Source organism: Dermacentor variabilis, unplaced genomic scaffold (genome assembly GCF_050947875.1).
Source record: "Dermacentor variabilis isolate Ectoservices unplaced genomic scaffold, ASM5094787v1 scaffold_22, whole genome shotgun sequence".
Taxonomy (NCBI): domain Eukaryota; kingdom Metazoa; phylum Arthropoda; class Arachnida; order Ixodida; family Ixodidae; genus Dermacentor; species Dermacentor variabilis.
The window spans coordinates 602,581-630,539 of record NW_027460390.1 but is presented as its reverse complement, the minus strand read 5'-3'; the positions used below and the strand labels follow the sequence as shown (position 1 = coordinate 630,539).

Below are 27,959 nucleotides of genomic sequence, written 5' to 3'. Positions count from 1 at the left end.
ATGCCGCACACGTCCCCCTTGAACCCCGACGAGGGCGCCGCGGTCCGAGAGGCTGCCGCCGCGGGCCGCCCGCCGCGCTGGTACCTGGCGTACCGCGGTCGCGTGAGACCGCGCCTGTGGCTGTGCCCGGTGGCGCTCTACACCGCGTACCTGTGCTGCGCGGTGCGCCTGTCGTGGCACGCGTCGGACGACTGGTGCTCGGAGCCCCGGTTCCAGGCGCTGGTGGCGCTCACCGTGTGCTCGGCCTGGGCGCTGCTGCAGGTGGCGCGGCTCGTGGGTAGTCTTTACCGCAAGCGCGGTGCCAGGATCGACCATGCGCTGGACCAGGCCGCCGAACAAGGGTGTGCCGTGTGAGTGACTTCTCCTGCCCGGGGAGTATTTCTGGTCGAAATTCCAGGTTCGTGATGTTCCGGTATAGGCGCACTAAACGGCGCACGGCTTTAGGCACCGAGAGACGAAAGTATACGAACGAAGCTATAGGCTGATGGGTCGTTCGGCGTACGAAACCCCGTTACAATTCGTCGAACTGGAGAAACCGATAATGCGAATGTTCGAAATTTCGAATATTTCTGCGTCGATTTGATCCTCTGATATTCGATTTGTTCGAACGTTCCACTGCGACTGAATGTACGTGGGGTTGTTACTTCTGCTACTGTTGCTGCTCAGTTTAATGAAAACACACGCTAAGTGCACGAAGTGGCCTATCCTTCATTTCCTGCCACAAATAAATAACAAGTTTCTGTGTCCACGCGTTTTCTGACTCAGCGTGAAGACACGAAGAACCTTCTTGCGACAGGAATAAGCCCATGCAACTGGTAATCTGTTTACTTCAAATATTCACGTCGCCGAATATGGCAGAAAGTCTCCTATATATGTCATGGTTCAGCTTCCGGGCCTAACTGCAATTAAGAGGTGCACTTGAAGCGTTGCGCGGCTTCGTCGCCTGAATAGCATTCAACTTCGATAATGCTCAGCTTGATGAAAACATCCCGTAAGTGCGCGAAGTGGCCTATCATTTATTTCCTGCCACAAAAAAAAAAAAAAAAATCAGCTTCTGCGTTCACGCGTTTCCTGTCTCCCACTACAGCGTGAACAGAGCGCTCTGTGTTAACGTGTGCGTAGCATGCGATTAAATCAGGAAAATTAGTGCGGGTTTCATAAAAGGAGTCAGGGCGCCATGCATTTTTTTAATCGGGAAGCGAAGTTTGCGAAGTTTATTATTTCTAAGATATAACTGTGATAAATACATAATTTCATGTGCTATAGGAGGTCCCAAGGTAAAACGTGCCGCCAGGGGCACCTCCTAATCCAAAGCGCGGAGCTGCTGAGGGAGATAAAATAGAGACAACCGAGTACAAGTTGTATGGGAAGGTCGAAAATGTAATGTAGTGGTGGAAATTCGCCAAGGATTGAAGCAAGGATGCCCTCTGTCTACATTATTGTTCGCGCTTTACGTTAAGGACAGAGAAAAACGACTGGAAAGCAGTGACTTAGGGTTTCGTTTATCCTACATGCGTGATGGACCAATGCTGCAACGGAAGGTCCCCGGACTGATGCAAGTGATTTACAGAGGTCAGTGCAAGGTATTTAAAGAGACTTGCGGGTATGTGTGGAAATGCAGCGACAAATGTAGGTCTTAAGTTCTGAAGTTTAGCACAGAGAAATCGGGAATTATGATCCTTAATGAAGAGACGAGTAATTACGGGGTGTCAATTCAACAGCAAATCATACCCATAGTCAAGCAATACAAATATCTCGGCGTATACATAAACGAAGAAAAGACTTACCCAAACGTCCGCCAAGATAATCTGAAAATAAAGGGCAAGCGGAATGCAGCAATAATGAAACGCAGAACACTTTGGGGACACAGTATGAGGTAGCGCGTGGAATCTGGAAAGTAGTCATTGTGCCAGCGCTAACGTTCGAAAAGGTCATCCCGTGCTTAAAAGTCGGATATCTCGTCGGCACTGGAAGTTAACTAAACATCGGTAGGCCGGTTGGATTTGGCAGCACACGGCAAAGCCACAAATGAGGCAGTCCAGGGTGACATGGGTTGGACCTTCTTTGAAGTAAGAGAAGCGCAGGGCAAAATTAGTTTTGAAGAAAGACCTCGGGAACATGGATAAAAATAAATGAGTGGCTAAAGCGCACAAGTATGTGCATCTGAAAAGCGTGGACACAGATGGAGGAAGAGGTCCAGGAAGTTGGCAACCAAGTGCTAGTATAATTGAAAGTGAAAATAGACAAGCAGGATTCACCAGAAAGAAAGTGAGAGAAACAGAGACAGCGAATTGGATGCAAAGAATGGAAGCAAAAAATACCATGGAGATTTACAAGAATGAGATGAAAGAGATTAGAAAGGAGAATCTGTACGATAACACGAAGGGAAGTATCTTGCTATTTGATGCTCGGGCTTGTTGCCTAAGGACAAGAACATACCGGGACAAGTATTCGCGACTAGATGAGGCATGTGTATGCCGCGTCGAAAATCCGGACACCACTCAGCACATCTTAATGGAATGCGAAGGAATTCGCCCAGTGAGACCCGTAGCTAACGTGCACTTTCCAGAAGCGCCTGGATTTCAAGTGGATGGAAGCGTCAACCGTCAGCAGTCGAGATAAGCAAGAGACGTTTAGAGTATTGGTGAAGAAAAGGCAAGGAAGAGGTTGATGCGACCAGGTCCGTTACAAGCATAGGTATGGGTGCAAGGTAGATAGAGTTTTAAGAAAGAGAAGAAAAAATAGAGATGCATACAAAAATGCTAGAATGCAGGGCACGCGTCTAGCACACCTGAGTAACTCAAGCAGGCTAGGTGACTGTTTGTCACTGCCCCGTGTCAAAGGGGATGCCAATAAATCATCATCATCATCATCGTGCATAACTTGACACACAGAAGTCAGTGTTGAGCTGGTAATACTAATTACAAAAATGGCAAACACAAAGTCGAATGAAACTTAAGCAAGTTATGCGACTGCTAAACGCAGCAAAAAAGTGCAGTTTTAAAATGCAGAATGCAGTTACAACGTGTGAAAAAACAAAACACAATAAATTATAATTATATAATACAAATGTATACCATCCTACGATGAAGGTCCTAAAAATTGCCAATGGCCACAATCTGCCCTCGATGAAAGTCAGATATATGTCATTTCCGAAATGCAACCTACCTACCAGTACGTCTAACCATATGTATGAATTGAATTGAATTTTATTTGTCCTGCCTGGTTACAGGAACAGGAGCAGAGGCTAAAGGCTACAAAGCCTGACAAAAGACCTTTGCTGCCCCAGTCTGGCATGCAGACCGATGAAGGACAATGATAACAACAATAAGATATTGCACCTCTAATAATTTCGAAGAAAATACACTTTCACACACGCGACATTCACACTGCCTTCTACAACTCAATAGAACCACAGACTTGCAGTACATAACGCGAAATAGAAGAAATGTATGTTTATCACACAATGGCAAAATGACCTAAAGTCTTAAAGTATGAAAAGGTAAATACAAAACACTCCATTATATAGTTATCCAAACTCAATTTATAACTTGCGTGTGTGTATGGACTTGAAGTTGGTACTAAATGCGTAAGATGAGACCTATAAGACCTAGATGAGATCTATGAGACAGTGTATAGCTAATATATAGCATTGCAGGTACTTGGTATTCTGTATATTGTTTACCATAATTTGTCGTCAGTGCCAGTATTTTTCTGCGTTGCCGACGTATATTGTAATATGCACCCCCTGATGTATTCTGAAAACACCGAGGTCTGGTTTGTAGAAACCATTGTAAAAGTTTCAAATGGTATAGTTGCGTTACTTTTAGAATTGAAGATTTTTCAAAAATTCGTTCATTTTTCTAGTCACTAATAAGGTCATTATATTTGTCCGAATGCTCGCAAAACTGATGTTTGCAGAAATATCAGTTTTCGATAATTACTTTGTGTGGTTGTACCCCATTTCCATATGCACCGTGTTGCTATAGAAGTGAACAGAGCATAATATAATGCATTTCGTAACCACTTTGGTATGACCTTGCTGAGTTTCTATAAGCAACTAACAATTCTAATAAGTTCTATCGCCAGCTTTTCTAAGTGCCTATCGCACGCCAAACCTCCGTTCAACCATACTCATGAGAACTTCTTTACCTGCTCTAAGTGTCTGGCTTCGAAAAAAAAATAGATGTATTTACATGGTCTGTTGACTGGAGCAAATATTATCTATTTTTGTCTTACTAGCATTTAGTTGCAATTTATTTCAACTATGGCAGCACAGTAGCTTATTTATGTAATGAATTACCTGGTTTTAAGGTTAATGAATGAATTTACTGCCGAAAAATAGCCTTAGTGTCATCTGCATACATTATTAGCTTGGCAGAACGTGGAATATATGACATAAATCATTTGTATAAATGATAAATCTAGCCAGATGTTGACCCCTGCGGTAGTCCTCTGGTTATATCGGCACAAGATGATGCACTGTTATTTATACTAACCCATTGATGGCGGTTGGTTAAAGTGCCCTTCATCAGCTTCAGAACCACTCCACGCACACCGTTTTTGCTATTTTTATACTTAGCACTTTATGGCGTACTGAACCAAGTGCCTTCCTTGATATACAAACCCAAATGTACAGAGCCTGCTTTGGACGCTACCCGTCGTGGTTGCTCAGTGGCTATGGTGTTGGGCTGCTGAGGTCGCGAGATCGAATCCCGGTCACGGCGGCCGCATTTCGAGGGGGTCGAAATGCGAAAACACCCGTGTACTTAGATTTAGGTGCGCGTTAAAGAACCCCAGGTGGTCGAAATTTCCGGAGTCCTCCACTACGGCGTGCCTCATAATCAGAAAGTGGTTTTGGCACGTAAAGCCCCATATTCTAATTCTTTTTTGGACGTCTTTAATTAGTTTGTTTTTGAAGTTCAAAAAAAAACTTTTTTACAAGATTTACTTTTCTAGAAACCATGCTGGGCATCACTGATAACATTGTATATACTTGGTAAAAAGTCTGCACAACGGAGCGTTTGTTGCATTCCCAAATACTTTAGATAAAACTGGGAGAACGCATATCGCAGATTGGTCTGCAGTTTTGTTTTAGTGTTCAGTAAAAATATGGCCCACTGTGTATAGGCAAGTAAAACTGCGCGTTATTGACCAACAAGCAGCGAAAGAAACTGCCGACGACGCTAGAAAGTAACTTTACTGTGGTCATTAAGGTCAGCTGTTTCATGGTGCACCTAACTGCTGTTAGTGAATTATCAGTCCGTCGACTGAAACATACACTAATAAAGTTCACTCGCTTTTGCATCAAATCTATATTTCTGATTGACGGAATGCGACGTCGGTCGCATTCCTATGAGGGCGGAACACGAGAACGCTCGTGTTACGAGCATGGGTGCATGGTAACGAACCCCAGTTGGTCAAACTTAACCCAGGTCCCTGCACTGGGATGTCCCTCATAGCTTCTGTGTCGCTTTGAGACTACAGATCGATGAAGCAACCCCCAAAATCTCAGAGCGGCCTCACGCCGTGTTTGACTGCATGAGTAATGTATACAGCAAAGATGAAAGCGAAATTTAACGCCGACTTCTTTGCAACGATAGCTGTATCGGTATTATAGCCCCTGGAAAACGGCCTTTCGGCGTATTGCGGTGTTGGCTTGTTGCATCCGTCGTAACTTAACGCGTGCATATATACTCGACTGGTCGTCCCAATAGCTCCTCCCGATTTGGACACACCGCGCTCGCTCTGAATCCGACTTGGAGGTCAATCGGGCCTGTCGCAGTAGCGCAGTAGCGAGATCTGGTTTTGTGCAAGAGCGCCGCTCAGAAGACACTGCGAGCCGCTGCAGCTGAGCGGGCGATCAGACAACACAAGCGAGAGTGACGTCAGACCACTCGAACGAGTTTCTTTAGTCAGCGCAAGCGGCGCACATCAGTGTGGGCACTGGGACTCGGGCGAGCACACTAGATGACTACGCCGGCGCGGGTGCGCATGGCGTGGTCACGTGACTAGAAGTGAGCAAGGTCAGTGAACCGCTTCTCCGCACTGGCATGCCACCAACGAATGCTTGCAGGGTCTTCTGGTGCGTGCTGTACGCCCTGCTCGTTGGCTGCATCATGGTGGACAGCCTTCCGGACATACATCGCATCTGGTCCGCCTTGGGCGTCGGTGCCATAGTGGGCATCTGCTACATCTTTTCGTGCGAGAGGCGCAAGGTGCGCGTATAACCACCCGTATTCGATTCTTCGCAATTATTGTTCCGCGCGGCGCATAAGTGTCACAGTTTCGTGGATTAACTGTTCGCTGTATAGCGCTGGGCTTTCGCCATTGGCATGCCAAGTCCTGCTGGAACAAAAAAAAGAACAAAGAAAATAAAGAGAGAGAGAGAGAGAGAAAAGAGGTGACAGCTTTGCGCTTGCGCGCGTACGTAATGGAAGCTGTTCTTATCGCGACGCTGCTGCGCAATCCGATGCGCTGTCGGTGACATTAGCTACATATATAGTACGCTATGTCATTATCATCGTTGCAGCAACACTGTGACAATGCAGGTTGTTGAGAAGGTACTGGCATGAAAAATTAGGGCCGGCCATAATTCCGCGTTAGCGACAGTGGCAAAAAAATAGTCGCAGTTTCGCCCAAAAGGTGAAACATCGATTGCGATAGCAAATCATTAGACAGCTGTACGTAGTAAGCTTAGTAGTTTTATCGGCTGTGTAAATTGCAGCAAACATTCGCTTACTAAATAAATTAACAAGCGTGGTGTCACGCGCGCACAGGCAAACATGAGCAGATCTCACCCAATGGGCGCGGACACTCGCTGTCAGAACGCTGCCGTATATAATGAAGGGCGGCAGCAGTGCCGGGCGAACGCTTTGTGCTGCCTTTAGCGTCAGCGCGTATTAGAAACTTGGGATTACGCTACCTCCGACCCTAGGTGGGCGAGAACATAGCGCACACGAAGCCACAAGCCATAGGGGCTCTTGATGTCTTTATACCCGCCGCAGGTAACCTCTAAAAGAGGGTGCGTTTGACCGTGCTCAGCCCAACTACGCGCACCAGCGTCCGGGCTAGCGCGCACACCTGCCGCCCTTTCTCCCCTTTAGCGCGTGCTCAGACCCCCCCCCCCTTTTCGCGCACCGCAATGGGCGAGCAGGATGATGGCGCCCATAAATCCACCATTCTTCTCCCCTCTCACCTTTCTTTCCTCACGCCTACAGCAAACGGTGCCGCGAAACGCGATGGAACCTTATCGTAGTTGGGTTTTATACGGAACATCACAACGACGGCGACGGCGGAAATTCGCCCGTAGTGTCCCTATAATTGCTATCGCAATAAAATACAAACGAAACAGATCTCGTGTCTAACAGGCCGGCGTCACGGATAAACGCAAGCAAATGACCTTGCACTAGTGTCGTCACAGGTGTTAGCGACGCTTGTTCGAATTGAACAAATGGAACAATATCGTCTACTTATCCGACACCGATAGTGCGTTTACAACCTAGCCGATAAGGCTAGGCCGCATACCCATTATGGTACCCACAGCAGTTGAAGGACTATAGCGCCAGAATTCTTTCTAAGAAGTTGTGTGCGAAATCTATAGTGCTACATTATACCTAGACCATGTCTAATTACAATAACACGCGCCCCAATATAATGTAGCTTTGAAGCAGCGTGATCGCACCAACCGTCGCCTCGTTTACAAAGAGAAGCGAGATTGTGTGCGCATAAAGAATTGTGCAGATCTAGCACGCGTGTTGGAGTACATGTTACGCGAAAGTTTAGTGAAACGGTAAAGTAAATGCTATACATAACAAGGATGCATACAATGATGATTACTTTCATTATATACAACTTGTAACGCCATGTAATGGTTACGTTTATGCACTGCAAATGTCCCAACTTATATATTCCTTCTCACATTGGCATATACATGTAAATACATTTGAGGCTTCTACGTCCTTTGCGTCATAGTGGCACGTGCCCACTTTGTGTTCCCTTCATAGAGGATTAAGCAGTAATGAGGCACACGCCCAGTCGCACATACCGAATGTCTAAATAAGTAAGAAAAAATGAAGTGAAAAAAAAATCCGCTGAATATTTTGCACTATTCCGTTGTTTCATTAATCCTGATTCGTGCGTTTTGTTTAGGACTTCCCTGCGTTGCTGACTCAGTTTACGTGAGCCGCTTACTCAGAAGACTCGGAGGAAGAGGAGTAGATGATTGCAACCGCAGGCATTCAGTTGAGGCGGAAGCGATTGGTATAGTAATAGTTGAACCAAGTTGAAAGAGCGACGGCTGCATTCGCGCTCTTTCGTATATGCACTGACATTTATTCACGCGGGCAAGAGGGACGACTCTCTTCTTGTTGTATTTTTTTAATGCGAATGTGTTGCCGAGTTGTTTGGTCTTGCGAATCAACCAGAGGCTACGAGAGTGGCGACCGTGTCCTGTCCAGATTTCTTGGCACGTGGTGCTGTCCGGCATTCTGATACAGTTCGCGCTGGGCGCCGTCATGATCCGCTCGTCGGTGGGACACAGCGCGGTGACGTGCCTGGGCACGAAGTTGAAGGCGGTGATCAACTTCTCGCGGGTGGGCGCCCAGTTCGCGTTCGGTCACGCGGCCACGGGCGTCATCGGTGAATCGACGCCGCGACAACCACACGTCTTCGCCTTCCACGTGAGCACTGGCCGAAAGAGGCCCTCCGTTGAGCACGAGACCTGTCTGTTGCCGCTCCGCATGTGGGCATTCACGTTTCTGCGGTCACAGGCGTACGTTTCAAGCTAGTCCGATTTGGTCTAACGTGCGTCGCTATATGGTCTTGCGAGGAAGTGTGAGGGTCAATGATTTTTTCCTCGCACGTGCATTTCGTGTATTTGTCAGCGTTACTAATGCACTCAATTGGTTTGTTGAGAAGATCGCGCTAAGAAATACTCATACCACGCAACCAGAAGTCTGCCTGACAAGTTCACGCTGAACGAGTACGTGAAGGGGACTCCGCGTTTTATTCTTATCTCGAGACACAACACTATATATGTACGAATAATTTAATCTCGCTCCTGTCCCTGCGGCTTCTTGCGTTCCATGTGTTCCCTGCCAAGATGCTAAATGAAGCTTCAGGTGTTGAAATATTCGCGCGTTAATGTCGTCACTCGAGAAAAGATGTCTAATAATAATATTTGGGGTTTTACGTGCCAAAACCACTTTCTGATTATGAGGCACGCCGTAGTGGAGGACTCCGGAAATTTTGACCACCTGGGGTTCTTTAACGTGCACCTAAATCTAAGCACACGGGTGTTTTCGCATTTCGCCCCCATCGAAATGCGGCCGCCGTGGCCGGGATTCGATCCCGCGACCTCGTGCTCAGCAGCCCAACACCATAGCCACTGAGCAACCACGGCGGGTGAAAAAAAAAAAAAAAAAAAAAAGATGTCTAGAAAACGTGTGACCTTTAATTATTCAGGGGACAAGCTTGACAGAGCTGTCTGTTTTGATGGAAGAGGTACTATATGTACGCGTGAAAGATCTTGCGACTTTTTTTTCTCGGTCAATGGCCGGATTCCTTTTGAGCGGCGCTGATGTAAACGCTCGCGCGTGGCCAGGCCCTTTATATAGTGTATACGGGCGGATTGCTCACGCGTCGCGCAGGTCATGACCATGACCGTGTTCTTCTCCTTCCTGATGTCCCTGGTCGCCTTCTACGGCTGTCTGCGCAAAGCCATTCTGTCCGTTGCCACCTCGCTGCGCTGGAGTACTGGCGTGTCGCCGTGCGACGCCCTCTGCGTCGCCACAAACATCGTCGCCGCACAGGTGGGCATCGCGGGCTTTCTCGCACGACTCATGGGGAGCACCAGGTCCAGCCTATACCGAACAAGTGACGCAGTCTTGGGAATCTGGGGCAGCGGCACAGTGCTCGTCTTTGTTCGTGTAAATATACGTTGGTCTTACTTTGCTGCACTGCATTTTTATTTCCGTACCACAAGCGCCTTGCTAGCCAGACAACGCACTCTGCCATTCCCGAGGCTCCCTGTAGCCTTGTAGGCACCGTAGGCACCGAGTCATTGGTAAGAATATATAAGTACTCATCAAACTAAGACAAAAGATGAAGCGTTCTAGCTTTTTGTCTCTTTCAAATCCGTGATTACAACAAGGAGATGTGTTGACATGTGAGCGGTTATTTTTCTTTTTTTTTTCCGTCGTACAAGCTATACGTAACAGAAACGGAGCAAGAACGGAGGCAATTGCAGTTGGTCACCCACGGGTGCATGGGTCCGCAAACGGATATCACTCGCTCCGACACACTGACGAAATATATTTCAGCTTAGCGTGCTCAGGGGTTCAGCTTTACTCATCATAGGCACGATTCAACCGAGCTAACTCGGACTCAAGCTGACCGAGATTAGGTTCATCCTGGCTGAGCCAGATTAACGGGCTTATGGACTATCACTGCTTCGGGCTCACTCGCGTTCACGAAATCATAGGTTAAGGCTATACTCAGACTCATAAAGTCACAGGTTCACTCCTTTTTGCAGAGTCAGTCAGTTGACTGAAATTCCTGTAACACAGGGTCACAACTCACGCGGACTGATAATTATCAGCTCACCGTAGGGCTATTTGCTCGATTAACAGTGTTGTGTAATGTTGTCACGATTTGCGATTTGCATTGGCCGCACTGCAGCGCCATGCCATTACGCAGAGCTAAGTAAATTTCATTTTTACAGTGACGAAAATGCCACTCTGACCGTGAGGAGAGAAATGACTGGAAGAGGAGGCTGGTGGCGACGCCTGCTCGATTTTCTCACGCCAGCTCGCCATTACGTCATCGATATTGTCAGTCTCCGCTCGGGCATAGTAAAATCTTTATCAGTAAAGACGAAAAATTATGGGGTTTGACGTGCCAAAACCATTTTCTGATTATGAGGCACACCGTAGTGGGGGACTCTGGAAATTTGGCCCACCTGGGGTTCTTTAACGTGCACCTAAATCTAAGTACACGGGTGTTTTCACATTTCGCCCCCATCGAAATGCGGCCGCCGTGGCCGGGATTCAATTCCGCGACCTCGTGCTTAGTATCAGTAAAGGTGGACTACGGTGAATTCAGAAAGAACCAAGGACTGAACTTAGCAGGTCTAAAAAAATTTCACGGAGCGACAAAAATTAGACAAATATACTTTGAAATCCGTGACGTCACATGTATAGTGTGCCAGTGCGAAAATAAAAGAAATAATGAAAGTTTCACCTTAATTTTTCTGGTCAAATGTCTTATTGCCACAAATTAAAAAGTGTTTTTGTAGCATATTTCGTCAATGTAAACGAACTTGGCACGTGCGTTTATTTTTATTGTTCCTTTAACTAGCGTAAAAATGTTGTTGCCTTAATATGTTTCGTGATCAGTACATAGCTGCAGCATCAGCACAATTCACTGGATAACCTGGCACCTTATATGCACGTAAAATTCAATTTCCTTCCATTTGTCACATTTTCTAACATAGGCTCTCATTGTTCCAGTCGACACCGGTCGTGGAGACACATAGATGCAGCAGGGTGCATACGAGCTCTACCTCACGGACACTCAGGAATTTTTTTGCACCTCTGGGCTTCTTTAACGTATACCTAAGTCAAAGTACAAGAGCGTTTTTGCATTTCACCCCCGTCATTGAAGCGCGACGTCGAGCTCAGTAATTCTGCCTAGCATGTACGTAGTATCATGAACTCAAGAAAGACTTGAAATCACGCGTGGGTCAGATGGACTTGATCAAGGCTCCACGAAAGTTAATCTTCACTGGAACTCACTCATAAGGATTTCGACTCACTCACGCTCACTCATGCTCCCTTCGTACTCACTAAGTCGGATTTACACCCTAAAGAAGTCACTCGGACTCACTTTGATTCACCAAGCCAAACTCACACATCCGATTGCTCTTTCGGGCTCGCTCCATGTTCGGACTCCCAACCACTGGCGTCCACTGGAGCCCACTGAGAGCCAGACTCACGAAGTCTTTGTCCGAGTGAGCTCCGGGTGGATCTGCGTCTGACTGAGCAGAGTCGTGTGAGTCCGACAACATACCTCCTGGTTCCAACCCTGCGAATTAAGGGTCCGATTCGCAAGGATTTTGTTACCAAGTTTGACGTAGTATTCTCTGACCGGAGCTCAAGTTGTTCGCTATAACAATTGGCCGGCGCCTTTCGTTTTATGTTTCTCACGTATTCTTCCGTTCTCACTTTATTTCCTTAAAGACCCATTGCAAAGTGTTGCATAAGGGGTGGCAACACAATAAATTAAGACGTTTACAAAATACTGCTATTTCCTACATGAAGGCAGGTGAGTTGGTGACAGCAGCGATGTGGTAGGAAAGGCTGTTCCAGACTGCTCTTTGAATCCGGCTCTGTGAGCACCTTTGTGTTTCCGGGCCGTGATTTATTGGTATTGCTGTAGCGAGCTTCTCCAGGGAAGGGTTCTTGCGTGATATGTATTTTTAATTAACAACATTTCCTGACTGTGAAGTGCACTTGTGCAAGCTAAATAATCAATGACTGAAGATTAGTAACCATACGAAGAGGATAGACAATGATGCGAAATGAATCATAGCGCGAAATTACCTGTTTAATTAACTGGAATGTTGACTTAATTATGATTACAGGTCAAATTTCCGATAAGTTTCTAGTTACTACTAAGGAAACATAAAATTAAAGTAGAAAAAAGACTAAGGGTGGGAGAATATTAGAAGCTTCGAATACGAATCAAATAATACATACTATCTATTCATTTTCGTATTCGAAAATAAACTATTCAGCATTTTCGAATATTTTAAATGAACCTGCTAAAATTTTGACACTGTTCTCCTATGCTATAAACCAAGTTATCTATAAACAAATTATCAGAAGTGAAAGAGCGCCAAAGCTTTTAAAAACAATGCAGAAACAAAACGGGCGATGCAAATTTTCTTTTCAGTTTCGCGGCGGTAGCCTACATGATAGCCAGTGAGTATTGTTTGTAGTCTGTCATTTAGTGTTTCATGTGTCAGTTTTATTTTTGAGGCTACAGCCAGGGATTTTTTTTTCCTTGCACTCCTATTACATGTATTTACGGCACCCATTTCCTTAAAGGAACTAACAACTGGCCAGAATGTGTTGTGAGACTTTGATGGAAATGAAATGACCGTGATTTATAATGATAAGGATCCAGCACGCTCCTTCGCGATTTAAGTAGTAAATATAATTTTAAAATGGCAAAGAAAATCTCAATAACCAGCACGAGGCGTGACCTGGTGGTGAAATCTTGGTACTTCGGATGCATTCCATGAGATTACTGTACGAATTAAGTCGACTGTTATTAAGTACATAAAAATTATTGCTTGAAATTGCAGTTGGTATATTATTAGACACTCGCGCATTATTCTGTGCTTCGGAAATCAGAAACGCACGCGTGCTTACGGCAACACGTTGAACTCCGTATCACGTGTGAAGGCGTCGTTTCGTTTTCAATCCGATTGGTTAAATACCAAAGTAGTTTGAACAGGAAACCACGAAAACACGTAGCTATTTTCGCAGAAATCATTTAACAATTCGTAAAACATGAATCGCAGGAACATCGACTTGATAAACAAAATCATACTTTATCACAGCTATACGGCCACACTTGTCGTCTGCATCCCCACCAATGCCGGCGTAAATCGCTATTACGCTCACCTATCCCCGTTTTCAGTATACTCTCAGTAAACGAATACATCCTCACTGCAGATCGAAAAATTCTGATAAAAATGTTCCACGGTGTTTTCCGCGTTAGCACTTCATGATTAGACACTCTGACCGGTAAGCTTTCCATTGCACTAAAAAAATATGAGTATCATGAAAATTGGTTGTCAGTCCCTCTAAGCAGATTTTTTTTCCACCACTTCCGTTTCTTTTCGGCAACCACGTGTTAAGAGTTTTTGGAAAGTAGTCATACAACAGCCATTCATTCTAGAAAAACTTGTTTACAGCCAGGCTTTATAGATGTTGAAAGCCTATAGGTAAAATGGACGCTGGCGTACAGCGAACCTAAATAATGATGTTTCAGCACACGTACGGGAGCCTTGTTCGCAAAGAAATTAAAGAAAATTGGAAAATGATTATGTACGCGTACATAAATCATCCTCCGATTCCCTTTCCTTTCTTTGTGAACAAGGCTTCCGTACGTGTGCCGATCGAAACATCATGATTTATGTTTGGGGTACGTCAGCGTCCATTTTGCCCCTGACTATGAATGATTTCGTCCACACGAGTTTTCGTCAAACACTCGACTTCATGACTTCGTATTAAAAGCCTATTTGTGCAGCTTTTTAATAACAATTAGCAACATTGTGTTTAAAACTGATTTTTATTACGTGATAGCTGTCTATTTTTTCGGTAGTCAGTACACGCTTGATAGCTAATTAATCCGAAATAAATATTTCTGCTGTATGTACATGCGTCTGCGTTTGACTATTCGATATTCCACTCAATATTTGATACTTACTATTCATATTCAATTCGTATGAGAAGAATTTATTATTCGCCCATTTCTAAAAAAAAAAAAAAAGACGACTTGCCGACTGTGGGAGCTGATCGCTCAGCTTAAGAGGAAGCTTTAACTCGGGCTCAACTCCAACGCGGCCTATTCAAATAGATGTAAAACGCAAACACGTTTTTCTGAGATTACCGCTGGTCCGGTTTTAATGAAATTGGTTGCATTTGAGAGAGAAAGTTCATTTCTAGTGACTGTTGGAAGCGTAATTTCGATTTAGGGACTGCGTTTTGTTAAAAAAATGTTCAAAAATTCGAAGGTTTGAAAAAAAGAAATAGAAGCACGACGTTTACAAACTAATAGCTCTGCGTCAAGAACAGATATCGTGGTTCTGTAAGCGGCATCTATTATAACGGTCAAAACGGACAAATTTGGTTTGCCAACTTGTATCTTACGTGGGTTACGCTGTGTACAAGGGTTCTGCAAAAGCTGTATTTCCATATTACCAAATTTTTTCAGATTTATGAGTAACACATCAATTTTGCCCGCTTTAGATGTACTATTAGATGCAATTCACAGAATTGTGGTATCATTTTTGGTTGCTGAGTTGGAGTTGTAAACTTAACAGCTCCGTTTCCTGAAAATTTTCGATTTTTGCCAATTTTTCTTTTTTTTTTTTGCACCAAGAGGTGCAGTGATTAAAATAAGATGTATACTGCGTCGGCATTGTGGGTGCCAGCGAGATTGCCACTTCGTGTTCCAGCTGATGTGCCCATAAGGTTACGCGATTCACGGATCGCGTGGGGATACAATAATCATCATATTAATCGCCGTAATCTATAAAGCACATCCACTAGCAATTACATATACCTATCGTAAGAAAGATGCACAATCGCATTAACGGCGTCAATGGACGAGTGCGCCATCAATGTTTTCCTTTTAGTGTGTTTGCTGGCTTATCAAGCCTCTCTGCTCACAGTATGAGTGAACTTCGTTGTCATATCGGAGATGTAATTTACCTGTCCAGCTGAAAGCTTACACACACACACGCACACACGCATATATATATATATATATATATATATTCCAGTTGTCTTAATAAGGCGATGGCGCTTGTACACGCCATAGGAACACGCTCAATAAAGTTGAAACGCAGTAAAGAACACGGACAAGCATGCGGACACATACACGAGCCCCCCGTCTTGTCCGCGTCCTTTATTGCGCTCTTCAGTGCGTCTTACCAACAAGGCCGAACACTTCCGCAAGGGAACATGACTGCTGGGTGCAATTCCTTGGATTGTTGCGATGAAGGAACATGCATATGAAGTAATGAATAGATTGTTTCCCCAAAAGGAAAATGAAGACTTAGGAGGGAGAGTAAGAAACGACAGTTCAAGCGCTGATCTCAACCAACTCGCTCAGCAACAAGCTCTCGTGCATGTGAAGAAAGGTATTCTCGAATCCGTCGGTCGTCAAGGCATTCGGTTTCAACTATAGTGAATACGAACTCAGGCGCGCATTTTTCGACAGCGCTGACACGCATGCGGCGTTGCAGTTGCACTCTTTTCTTTTCGTCTTGCACGAACTTCTCTCAGAGAGTTGACACGGGCTTTGCTCGGCGCAGAACGACCTGCCGTGGATCCTGCGCGGGTACGTGGGCGACATGACGCTGTCCCAGCTGCACACGGCCATGGCGTCGGGCTTCGGCAGCCTATCTGCAGCCACATTCGCGGCCCTCGTCAGCTACGAGGTGCGCACTGAGACATCGTCGAATAGCGGCTGTTCCGCATATATATATATATATATGTATACGTGCATCTCGCTGTAGTGCGAACACGCTGTCTATTGAGCGCCCAGAAAAGGCTGATCTTCAAGGTGGTTGTCTTGAGGATAAGCTTTCGGGCACTCATCCTGCAGAAGTGGACAGACGGATGTTTGCGATGCATGCTACGCGTGAAGGCAACCCACCCGAGCTCCCTTCCACGTTGTCGACCCGGAGCGCTGTACTTTGTGGGTGCAGTGCGCTAGCCCGCATTTATGGACCTTAACGCGGACATAAGCTTCTTTCCTTTTGCTCCGGAAATCTTGGTGTTCCGCAGTCACATGACGGCCCTGTTTGAAGCTGCCGCTGGGGGCTTTCGAACCAGTTAGTGCTGCAATGCGGGCTTGTTGGTATGGCATCTTGGAATACTTTTGTAGCACGTCCGCATGACGTATGTCCTGGTGACACAGGGGAGGACGTAAGAAGGCACAGGGAAGACAAAGACGCGGATAGGGTCGGGGTAGGGACGTATAGGGCCGTGCCTAGCATCTGCTCTTAGCAACATTTATTTCGCAGATTTTGACACTCTTGCCTGAACTTGCCTATTGAAGGGGCAACTATTTTTAAAATTTTTAGGTACGTCAATTATGTCTTGGCCCTGTAGGGCTAAACAGCGTTATGGGGAGTCAAGTATACTTGACTGCACGTAACCGAATAACATAACAGCATCAGCACATTCCGAATGAATGTGCTGGTGTTTTTAATATTGTACGCGACTGCCTTTGTCCACTTGAACTAACCTGCGAAATGTTTCTTGACGGAACGACGAGGTTCCTAGATATAAACTTCATCTTTAATGGCAATCACACTCGCAGGTCATATGATCCTATAGTAGTATACAACTTAAAAAAGAACAACAGTTGGCAAGCAAGACACAGGGAGCGCGCGGGGTTGTTACTCCGCCAGCCAATCACAGAAGTAAACAATATCGTCGTCATGCTACCATTTCCAAACGGCGTCGTACTTGATACCTCCTGAGCGTCTGCTGTTCTTGAAGAATCTTTTCATCGGCGGAAGCGATGAGGTGTGCAACAGACATGAACAAAGTGTATGGAGTCTGAACATTTCTCTCTTCAAAAGTTCGCGGTATACAGTTAACTTCACTGCGGACACCGTCTTACTCATGAACTTTCACTGCCAACTGAAGTGGAACTTGACAATAAATAGTTGCAGCGAAGCAAGCGTTTTATTTAAGTTCACTAAAGAATTAGGCTTTCACCGTTCTACTATAATAGACGAGTGAGAACCGTATAAAATTACACGCTTATAATTTTATTTTTGTGGTTACCGCCTTATTTAGGTAACAGGGAAAGTTTAACGTACGAACTATTTGCACCCTCGCGGTGGAACAGTGGCTGGTGGTTATGAGGGCATGGGCGGGGCTTCAGTGCAGACTTAAGTTGTATCCGACTATGACGCTAGTAAGCCTCTTCTAATAAGTTTCTTCTACAGTTCCATTCATCCCATTCTAATCTGCCGAAAAGGGTGATAGCAAGTACGTGCTTCAAAAACGCATTACAAAAATCATGACCACATTTAATGCACGATTGCAGGCCACATGCCTTCGCGAGGCTGGATATCCAAGACATGTCCTGGTATCCGTTGCAAAAAGGCCTGCTCAAACAGGCACATCAGAGGGAAGGCGTGTCTGCAGCGGAAGGGGGTGCCAACATTGACAAGGAAAATGTTGCTGTATGGTCCTGTGTATTCACTGTCTTTCGCATAACCTAAAGAAAACAGGCCAGCAAGCAGACATCAATGTGGTCTTTTCTGCGCCGAACAAACTAGGTGTCGTCTGCCGGAAAAGAAATCCAGGAAAAGTCGCAAAAGCAATATGTGACAGAAAACAGCACAGTAACACGTATATCGAATGTCGTACAGGCGTCATATATCGCATTTCACTAGGCTGCGGAAAAAGCTACATAGGCCATACAGGGAGATGTCTGATCAATAGACTGCGTGAACACAGTAACAAAGTAAAAAAGAAAGCCGCCAGACGGTGTTCTGTCTCTTGCATTGCCTCAAATGTAGCTGTAGTCCCCGTATTGAAGGTACGATCATTCTAGGGACTTACAGGTGCAGCTTAAGTCGCCTGATTATAGAATCAGACTGGTTCGCCAGGTTTGGTGATGCATGCGTTAGCAGACTGTGTATTGCATTGGCAAAGAAATAATTCAAATATGTGCACATGAGCAGGAATCATCAGAGTGCCAGCATTATCTTCTCTCTGCAAGAGGGCTTCGTTTTATATATATATATATATATATATATATATATATATATATATATATCAATTTACTTCGTTTTTAATTAAGCCTGCTGATAAAGGAGGCGCTATTCTTATTCTTAATCTAAGTGACTATATAAGCGAAGCTGAAAGGCAACTGTCAGAACCATACCTTCTACAAACCGCTCCCGTCCGATCCTACAAATGAGTTCATAGTAAAATTTCAAGACACATTCACGCTACTGATAAAAAAGGGAGAAAGAATAGATGAACCGACAAACCTTTCACTAATTCCACTAAGTCCAGTAGCAGGCAGATTTTATCTCCTGCCTAAGATACATAAATTTAACAACCCAGAACGCCCCATTATCTCTGCCATAGTTACCGTAACTGAATATATCTGGGTAGGTATACGGATTGTCTCATAAATAAAATTCCGCCCACTTTTCCTGCATTAATAAAGGACACAAATCATTTTAAGAAACACATTTTGGACGTGAGTGTTCCAGACGGTAGCATTCTGGTGACACTTGATGTCTCGTCTCTGTACGCAAAGATACCACACAGCGATGGCATTTCCGCTCTAATGAAAGGTCTATGGGGAATGTAATTTTGACAAGCCTATTGACGGTGAAGCTATTGGTATTCTCATGAAGCTTGTCCTGGTTAAACAATTTAGAATTCTATAACTCACACTAAGTCCAAATTAATGGAACTTCTATGGGTACTATAGGTATATGTCCAAACAACGCTAATATATTCATGGGCATTGAGGAAGATAATTTTCTGAACTCGCCTTTAAAGGCATTCGTCTATAAGCCTTTCATAAACGACATTTTCATGATTTGGCCACATGGGGAGGCAGGTCTTTTAAGCTTCATTAACATTCTTAATGGTGCCCATCCGTCCATTACCTTCGCTATTCATTACTCATTAATAGCTCTAAACTTCCTTGACGTTACTGTCATAACCTGTCAATGAAGGCTCTCCAAAAAGCTTTTCCGCGAACCAACCGACAGGCACCAAAGCTTACTTTTCCATTAAGTCACGTCCGACATAGCAAGACGGGAATAGCTCACAGCCAGGAACATCGGTTTAAAAGAATACACTCCAGCCTCGATGATTTCCTTTCAAACTGCCCAAGAATTCAACGGAAATACCCACCGGGAATGGTTAATGACGCTTAAAGCGCGCAGACCATGCAACTCAACCGGGTCGATGTTAACGCCAATCCGATGTCTCCCAATACATCCAAGGCTAATCTCGTTTTGACTTACTCTGCGTCAGAACCAAAAATAGCTGCTATATCGAAACGACACCACAACATCCTAACACAAAGCGAACGCCTAAAATATTCTTCCAGAACGGCCGAGGGTCGCGTACAGAAACCTCAGCGATATCCTTTCACCTTCAAAGCTCGCGGTCCGTAAACACGATGGCTGCGCTCCTCGCGGGAATTCGCGATGCAAGGTGTGTGCGCGCGTGGTAACGACGCAAATCATCACCAGCTCGTCCACTGCAGGCTTCCAGGTAAAAAAGAGGGGCAGTTGAAAGTGTAACAGTCCCGACGTAGCATACGTGCTGGAATGCGATACCTGTGACATGCAACAGATTGGCCAAACAGAAACGTCGTTTAGAAGGCGATTTAATAACCGCAAGTCTCACGCCAAGACACTTCCAAGATTGCCCCCTATCAAAACATATCACGATGCCTGGTCACTCCTTTGACAAAATCAGGGCAACGGTATTGGCAGTCAAGACAACGTATAAACGTACAATCAAGGCAAGGGTATAAACGAACGCGCAAGCGCATTCGCTACCTCCGTTACTTAAGTCTTATTTTACTTTGGCGCATTCAGTGCGTTTCTGGTTGCTTACACTGTAAAATAATTTACACCCTTAAAAGTGAAAAAGGGTGTAAATGTGTCCATAAATTACACCCTTGGGGTGTCAGTTATATAAATCACACCTTATAAGTGCGTGAGTTATAGACACATTTACACCCTTTTTCACCTTTAAGGGTTTAAATTATTTTACAGTGTACGGAGCGCACTGGTAACCATCTTAGTATAGTACCCCGTCCTATATATAGTTTTGTTCACTTGTCTTTTTTGCCGTGGGCGCATAATATGATGGCAATGCGTAATTGACACGGTGCGCAACTCGTATCACAATTCTGCTTTACACGCATTGAGGCTCTTATGGTGGGCGTCGTGCGCATCGTCACCTCGCGCATTGTGGATGTTCGCGATTTGTGTATGTTCAATCGATAACGCTTTCCACTTACTGCAGCATAATTTTGCGCATGCGTCGCAACGTTTTATAAATGTTTAAAAAAGGCTGCAAATATGTCTTGCTACATGCCACTCTGACAAAGGCTGGCCCACCAGTCGAAACGTTTGACAGTAAAAAAGAACGCGTTTCCACGTACGTCGTGATTATTCTTTTATGCTATACCTGGCGCGAATATATATATATATATATATATATATATATATATATATATGTGTGTGTGTGTGTGTATGTATATATATATATATTTATTTATTTATTACGTTGATTTATTACATGTTCGCTGATGATGTATAAGAAAGGCATGCTACTCGGAAATAGGGAAGTTAGCACCGCGTCCGTGCCTTTCGTGTGCCTTCTTGCGTTCTCGTCTGTACGCGCTACAGTCCTACTCCAAACAAAATTGGAAGTTGCCGCCCAGACCCTGTTGGTAGCAGATTGGTAGCAGCAGATTCAAACTACAAGGATATTTGTTCGCTTCAGCAGGAAAAGCAAGAATAAAAATCCCTTCGGACGCCAATTTATAGCGATTACCTCGGGTTCGTAAATTGATTTTCGAAGTTACCGCAAGGAACACGCGGGTGTTCTTTGCGGTAACTTTCCAATAATCATGTCAAATGTATATATGTTTTCAAAACGAATAATAATAATAAATCATTATTCACCGACTGGCCTACAACCACACTCTTCTCACGCAACGCTTCCACAAACCGCACACAGTTCACCATTGCTAACACAACACACCTTGCTAGACGCTAACCGGAATTATTTATACATGTCGGCTTAAAGCCAAGGTGAATTCCATCTCACCCGCCGTGATTGCCCAGTGGCTATGGTGTTGGGCTGCTGAGCACGAGGTCGCGGGATCGAATCCCGGCCACGGTGGCCGCATTTCGACGGGGGCGAAATGCGAAAACACCCGTGTGCTTAGATTTAGCTGCACGTTAAAGAGCCCCAGGTGGTCGAAATTTCCGGAGTCCTCCACTACGGCGTGCCTCCTAATCAGATCTTGGTTTCGGCACGTAAAACCCCATAATTTAGTGATAAAGTTCATCTCCGTGCGGTGTTCGCTGCTCACTTTTGAAATGGCCTTTGGAGACGCGCCTTCCTGTGAAAGGGAAAGTGGCCACATACACCCGAAAGTAGGCCGCAGCTACGCAGAAATTTTCGGCGGATGAGTATTTCCAACTTGCGTGAAGCTTCCTTCACCTTGCGCGTTTGCCCCGGAACTTGCATTTGCTCGCATCCTCCAGTCATTGCGAGAACGAGAGACTCCCGCAAATGTGTTGTGTCATAATTATCGGTTTTCCTCGGTTCGTCTCGCCTTATCTTTCGTTTGGCTCATACAGGTGGACGTGGCATCCCTCATCAGCGCGTGCGTTATGTCGGCGCCCGCAGTGCTGGTCACCTCCAAGATGCTTCTGCCAGAAATCGAGCACCCGGACAGATCCTTCGAGTTCCTCCTCAGAATGAAAATGTGAGAGGGCGTCGAGCAACTTTTTCACGAAAAGTCGCATTCTGCCTTTCCTGTCTCAGTGAAAGAGGGGCAGAAAATGACCCGCGCTGGAATTAATTTGACAAGTCAGTTCAGCTGAAAAAAACGTCGCCACATTTGCGGACTATCACACTTGCGTTGAACGCCGCCGTGAGCTCCAAGCGAAAAAAAAAAAAAAAGAAAGCTACGAACTGAGCTTGTGCATTTGTTCTTTGAATGCCTGCCTTGTCTAACGGGCGTTATGCAATGCTCTGAATATCTCTATTGCCGCATCAAGCAAGGTTGCACCCCCTCGGCGTGCTTATTCTTCACTTTTGTGTGTGTGTGTGTGTGTGTGTGTGTGCTACGAGCGGCAAAGACAGCATGCCCACACGAAGCCTTGCACCGGTAAGCTTAAGGCTATAAGAGCTGAATTGATATCCACGGAAAGTGGTTTGTAATGCTACAATTTAGTATGGAGTATTTGTGGGCCTAATGCGAGTAAGCCGTGTTATTAACGATACGAAACTGCGGAGCACGAGCTCGCAGGTTTGTTTGCCTAGCGGCGGCCGGTGCAGACAGATGGGAAGAACGCTCGCTTACCGTGTTGCTTCGATTGCACGTTAAAGAACCCCAAGTGGTCAGAATTAATCCGCACCTCTGCATTAAAGCGTCCCTCGTAACACGCTGTGGTTTCAGGACAAACACAATTCTCTCCCTCCCTCCCGAACCCCCACCCCCTCCAAAGTACAATACAGAAAAAAAAAGAGCCCAAAAAGCGATTCAAAACAGAGAAAGCCAGTACAGCGGTGAAGAAGGAGACAGAACAGAATAACGTTACGCCCTTTATTTTCGCTGACCTCTTATTGCCATGGTAAGCTACGCTACAAAATATTTTAACTTACCATGCAGACATTATCAGCTCTCCTAGGTTGGCATTTCCACTGAACCCGCCTAGGGTTGGTGCAATGCTCTTGCAACCGGCAAGCGTTCTCAGGCAGATCGTGAAATGAAGCAATTACTTTTTCTTGGCTGCTCGCGCCGAATACTACGTCAGTCGTAGCGCAAATTAAGTACGCAGGTAGCAGAGTTTGTCTCGTTCAGAGAGTTCAAATTCAGCGGTAAAACATGCCGCATTCACATTTGTGCCATGCAGCCACGCTGCCTGCCGTGCAAATGCAGAAGCCCAGCGCTTCTGCGTCCGCCTTCCGCCATTTTAGACGGCCAGGGACTGTATAGCCTCTTTCTGATCACAGGTTTACGCCATTAAAAGGCTCGTATGGCTCCGCTACATCAGCATATGCTTGCTTATATCTTTGCTGTATATTTACGTACTGTCCGGAGACCTCAAAATAATTAACGTTAGGTAGACACCTCAAAAACCTTCTGATTTTTATTTTCTGTTGTGGAGAGCGGCACTTTCCCACATTATAGTTGACGCTGGCGCAGCTGTTCGTGTCCTTAGTAAACACCCTTCTTTTTTCGTGTAGCTATAGCATAGTCGCTGCCTCCATGTCTGCCGGTCCTGGCCTCTCACTGAGCCAAATAGGAAGGTTCAGTGGCGACTGCGAAAGCTCGGCCTAACCGAATCAGAGGTTCGTGTTAAGCGAAATTTGCTTGGAACTAATTCTAAGTGGAAGCAAGCACATATTTACGCATTGCTTCTCGCTTTCGAAAATTCGCTTTAACTGGTTTCGTCTTAATGAGAACGTATTCTCACATTCATATATGTTGTATTGGCGGAGGGAGGCGGATGTCTTTGATCGGAATGCAACAGCAAAGCTATTTTTTTCCCGGCACAGCGCAATACGAAGAACAAGAATAACATATAGAAAGAAACCGCTGACCATACACTTAAAAACGAACCCTCAGGTTGCTCAGCGGCTGTGCTCGTTCTGATAGTGAGAACATGTTGCTGGTTCAATTCTAGCCTTTGACGGCCGCAATCCGATGGAAAGGGGGGGGGGGGATTAAAAAACACTCGCGTAGCCGGTTTCGGGTGCGCGATAAAGTGCCCATGTGTTCCAAATTAAGAGGTATCTCCACCGCAACGGCGTCCTTCATTAAACTCACCATGCATCTTTGAGATGTTGAACCCCAATGATTATTATCATTATCACGTTGATCGTTCGAAATAGAAGTACCGAAGCAATAGCCACACATAAACGCTCATTCGCTCAAACGCATAAACGCTCAAAAGATTGCCAACACACGCTTGAACACTCCTGCAGTTGCCTTATTATACTAAACTCGCGTCCCGTCTAGTGGGTCTTCCGAAGCATTCGAGAAGCTGTTACGCCATCAAGGTATGCCCCTTGTGGCTTCAAGGTGAAATAAAATTATGCGGTGTTGCGACGCCATTTACTTGAACCTCGACCGGCGTTAGTTCTCGGTAGCGTGGCGTTGTCGGCAGGCCCCAGGCGTCGGGTAGACCATCGCTACCAGGCAGGCGCGAGATGATCACTAGTGCGAAATTTCGCACTGTTTATTCCATCGTAACAAAGTAGAAAAGAAGATACTACAAAAAGATACATTGCGGGGTGGCTTAAGTAGGCGCGCCAAAATCATAGGCGGGCGTTTGTTGACGCCAACGTCACGTGGCATGTGCTCAGTGCGGTCGGTGATTGGCGGTTGCTTTCTCTTTTAGGCAAAATTGCACGTTCTTGCCTCCGCTGGCGGTAACCCGCGGGTCCAGTTGTCTCTCCGAATCGTCGAGCTCCCCGGGGTGGTGGAAACGTTGTGAGTTATCACAGTTCGCGGAAGGAGTGCCTCCCCTTTTTCCCGCACGCACACCAAGGGGCTGGTAATCGCTGTTACAGCTACAGCCAGACCTGGAACCGCCCGAGTCTCCCGTAGAAATTTGGGCGCTACCTTGCGCTTTCCGATAAGGCATGGCAGAGTCTTTGGACAATCTTGTTATTAGGAATGGGCATTAAACGCCAATCGTAAGAGCGGTTTAACGTCCCATTGCAACGTGCGGCCTATGACAGACGCCGTACTGTCGGGCTTCCTAACAATTTTGACCACACGAGGCTGTATTTAACGACCACCTACATATGTAAATACACGAGCGTTTTTGCATTACGTCACCCATACGAATGTGGCCGCCCCAGCGCGGTATAGAAGTGAATAGAACAGCGCAAGCAAGAAGACTAGACGACTCGTCGTCGGTTTGCTATCCAGTATGGATTACCAAACCGTACGCCCATTCGCATATTCCGGTATCGAACCCGCGACCTCGTGTTCAGCAGCACGCCATTGCGGTTTGATGAGGTTTGCCGCCTTGCGTGTGTGTCTTTTTTTTTTTTTTCGAGCACATAAGTGTCCCGACGACGGAAGTATAAACTCAGCCAATAACATAACCACCGGTGGTTACCGGTGGAAAGCTCGGGTTCGGAACCCACCTGCGCAAAGTTGTCTTTTCGTCAACTAACATTACCCTTTTCTTGAATATTTCTGCACTTCAGTTAAAATAACAGTTCATCTTCCCCCTGTATGCTTTCCCTCACATCATTGTCTGTTGGTATATATAAAAAAAAAAATCAAGCCCTTCGCTGCCCCTTGGTCACTCCACTCACCACATTATTTTTTCTTCATTTTGCCTTTCATCCCATCCATTCACCTCATCTCACTTTATTCTCACAAGCCACAAAACCCCGCCTCCAGGTTCATACCTCGACTGTTTGAATTGAAAAAAAAAAGGGAGGCGCAGCTAAAGTTTCACTGTCCCTTAAGTTCATTAGTGGCACCACATCATCTCTAAATTGCTCGAGCAGTAGATTTTTAGATTTCACTGCGTAACCCCGGAAGGCCTGCTTGTCGTTGCCGTATGTTCCCATAACTAAGTTCACACGAGCTCGCAGTGAATGCCAGCGCATGCTGTTCCAAGCGCAGCCGACAGGAGAAGAACTGGCTCGAGGCGTCGCTCTACGCCATTCGCAACAACGTACGCGTGCTGGCGCTGATGTGCGTCAACCTGCTTGGCATCATCGCCTTCCTGGACCTACTCAACTCCGCGCTGGTCCAGGCTACCGAGACGGTCGGATGGCACGTCGTCGATGTGCAGGCATGCACAAATATATCTACAGAGGCCCGAACGAATGCGAAAGACTCTGCAAAAAAGCCTCAAATGCTTGGCCGTCTAAGCATGCACCCCAGAGTTGAGAGCTGCATTTCGTGTATATGCTTTGCACAGAAATGCCGAATGTACATCTCATTTGCAATCTGCATACCTAATTATAGGCCGTGATAGTGTTTGAGGTTTTTTCGCAGTTATTGCATTCCGAAAGTGTAGGTGTGCACGTATTCGGCTGAGGCACTAACCCTGACCTGTGTCCCTGTGAAGTTATGAATACACAATAATATAACTCGGTGGTCCACAAAGACGGTTCTACGACAGAGGCACCAGCTCGAATGTGTGTTGCTTGAGCAGCTGCTCAAACATTGAGAAAGCTTTAGTAAGCATACCTAAATTATGTACTGAATTGCAACAGTCGAAAGGCTCCGTGTGTTACATCTACCGAACAGCCGTGTCACACATGCAAGAGACTTAAGGGGACATGCGGTTCGAATAATTAATTTTCTTTAAATTATTTTTCGGATTTTGACTGCCAAATTCTGCTTCAATAAGCCAACGTCCTCCAACGATCAATTATCCAACAAACAATTCCACCAGAAAACTGCGCAAAATGAGCCTGTATATAACCGAGGAATGGTAGCTGTAGGGGCCTCAGTTTTCTGTGCATTACTGATGACGGTAACAACCAAAAGTTTGGTCCAGATGGTGAGCTTTCTTGGTGTAACCACAAGCGAGCACCAGCAGTGGCTGAATCGGCTCCAGCTTCAATCTCCACTGCTCACCAGCGCTGAGGCGAAGCCTCTGCTTTTCGCATATGAGAGGCTATACAAGTGAAAGCTGTTGTTTTCTTGTATTCGTGACATATCATAAAATGCGGCCTAGTCTCTCAAAAACAAGATTTGGTTCCTGTGCCCTAGAACAAAATTTTCTTCACGCAATCTTGCGCAGCTGGCCACTTCTACAGCCGTGGTTCACCAAAGGCCACAAGGGCTTTGATGAGGTAGGAGTTGGACCTCCTTCCTGCGCGCGTGTTGATCGCTCTGAGCAATCAGAGAAGATCAGGGGAGAACCAAAATAATCCCTGGAACACAGACAGCTGGAGCTAAATCTCGTCATTGTGGTGTAGCAATGAAAGGCTGGCTCGCAATGGTTCTGAGTCTACCACCTGCGCAGCAGGAGAGCTTGAGGCCTGCACTTCTGCTGGAAAGAATGGTTTGCACTTTGGTAGAATTTCACGCAAATTGATAACATGCTATAGTACTCAGCATGGTTATAAACTTTCAACTTCGTTTTTCTCGTTTTTTCATGCTTACGCTGTTTTTAGTACTTGTGCGCAAAAGTTACTGTGCATAATGTGACTCAATCTCGGTCAAATTTTGCATGCCCGTACACAGAAATGCGTAAACTGCAAGTATATAGGTTTTATTGCAATTTGCAGAAACCTTGGTGATGTGCAACTTGGGAAACCAATCATCATTGTCTCGATGACCAAAGTTAAGCTTATATTTTGAATAGTGAGGTTAAAATAAAACGTTTTTAAAGGTTATTCGCAGTTATTTCTTTGTAAAAAGCAGTATAG

At 45.5% G+C, this 27,959-nt stretch overlaps 1 protein-coding gene across 1 annotated transcript; it reads left to right on the top strand.

Annotated features, from left to right (window-relative positions):
• On the top strand, positions 1–27,376 carry LOC142568591 (sodium/nucleoside cotransporter 1-like). Its single transcript, XM_075678470.1, has 8 exons — positions 1–350; positions 6,077–6,218; positions 8,499–8,681; positions 9,651–9,812; positions 16,112–16,237; positions 22,178–22,305; positions 26,197–26,368; positions 27,329–27,376. Exons 1-8 carry the CDS (start codon positions 1–3, stop codon positions 27,374–27,376), a joined length of 1,311 nt encoding a protein of 436 aa, XP_075534585.1.
• The last annotated feature ends 583 nt before the right edge of the window (positions 27,377–27,959 follow it).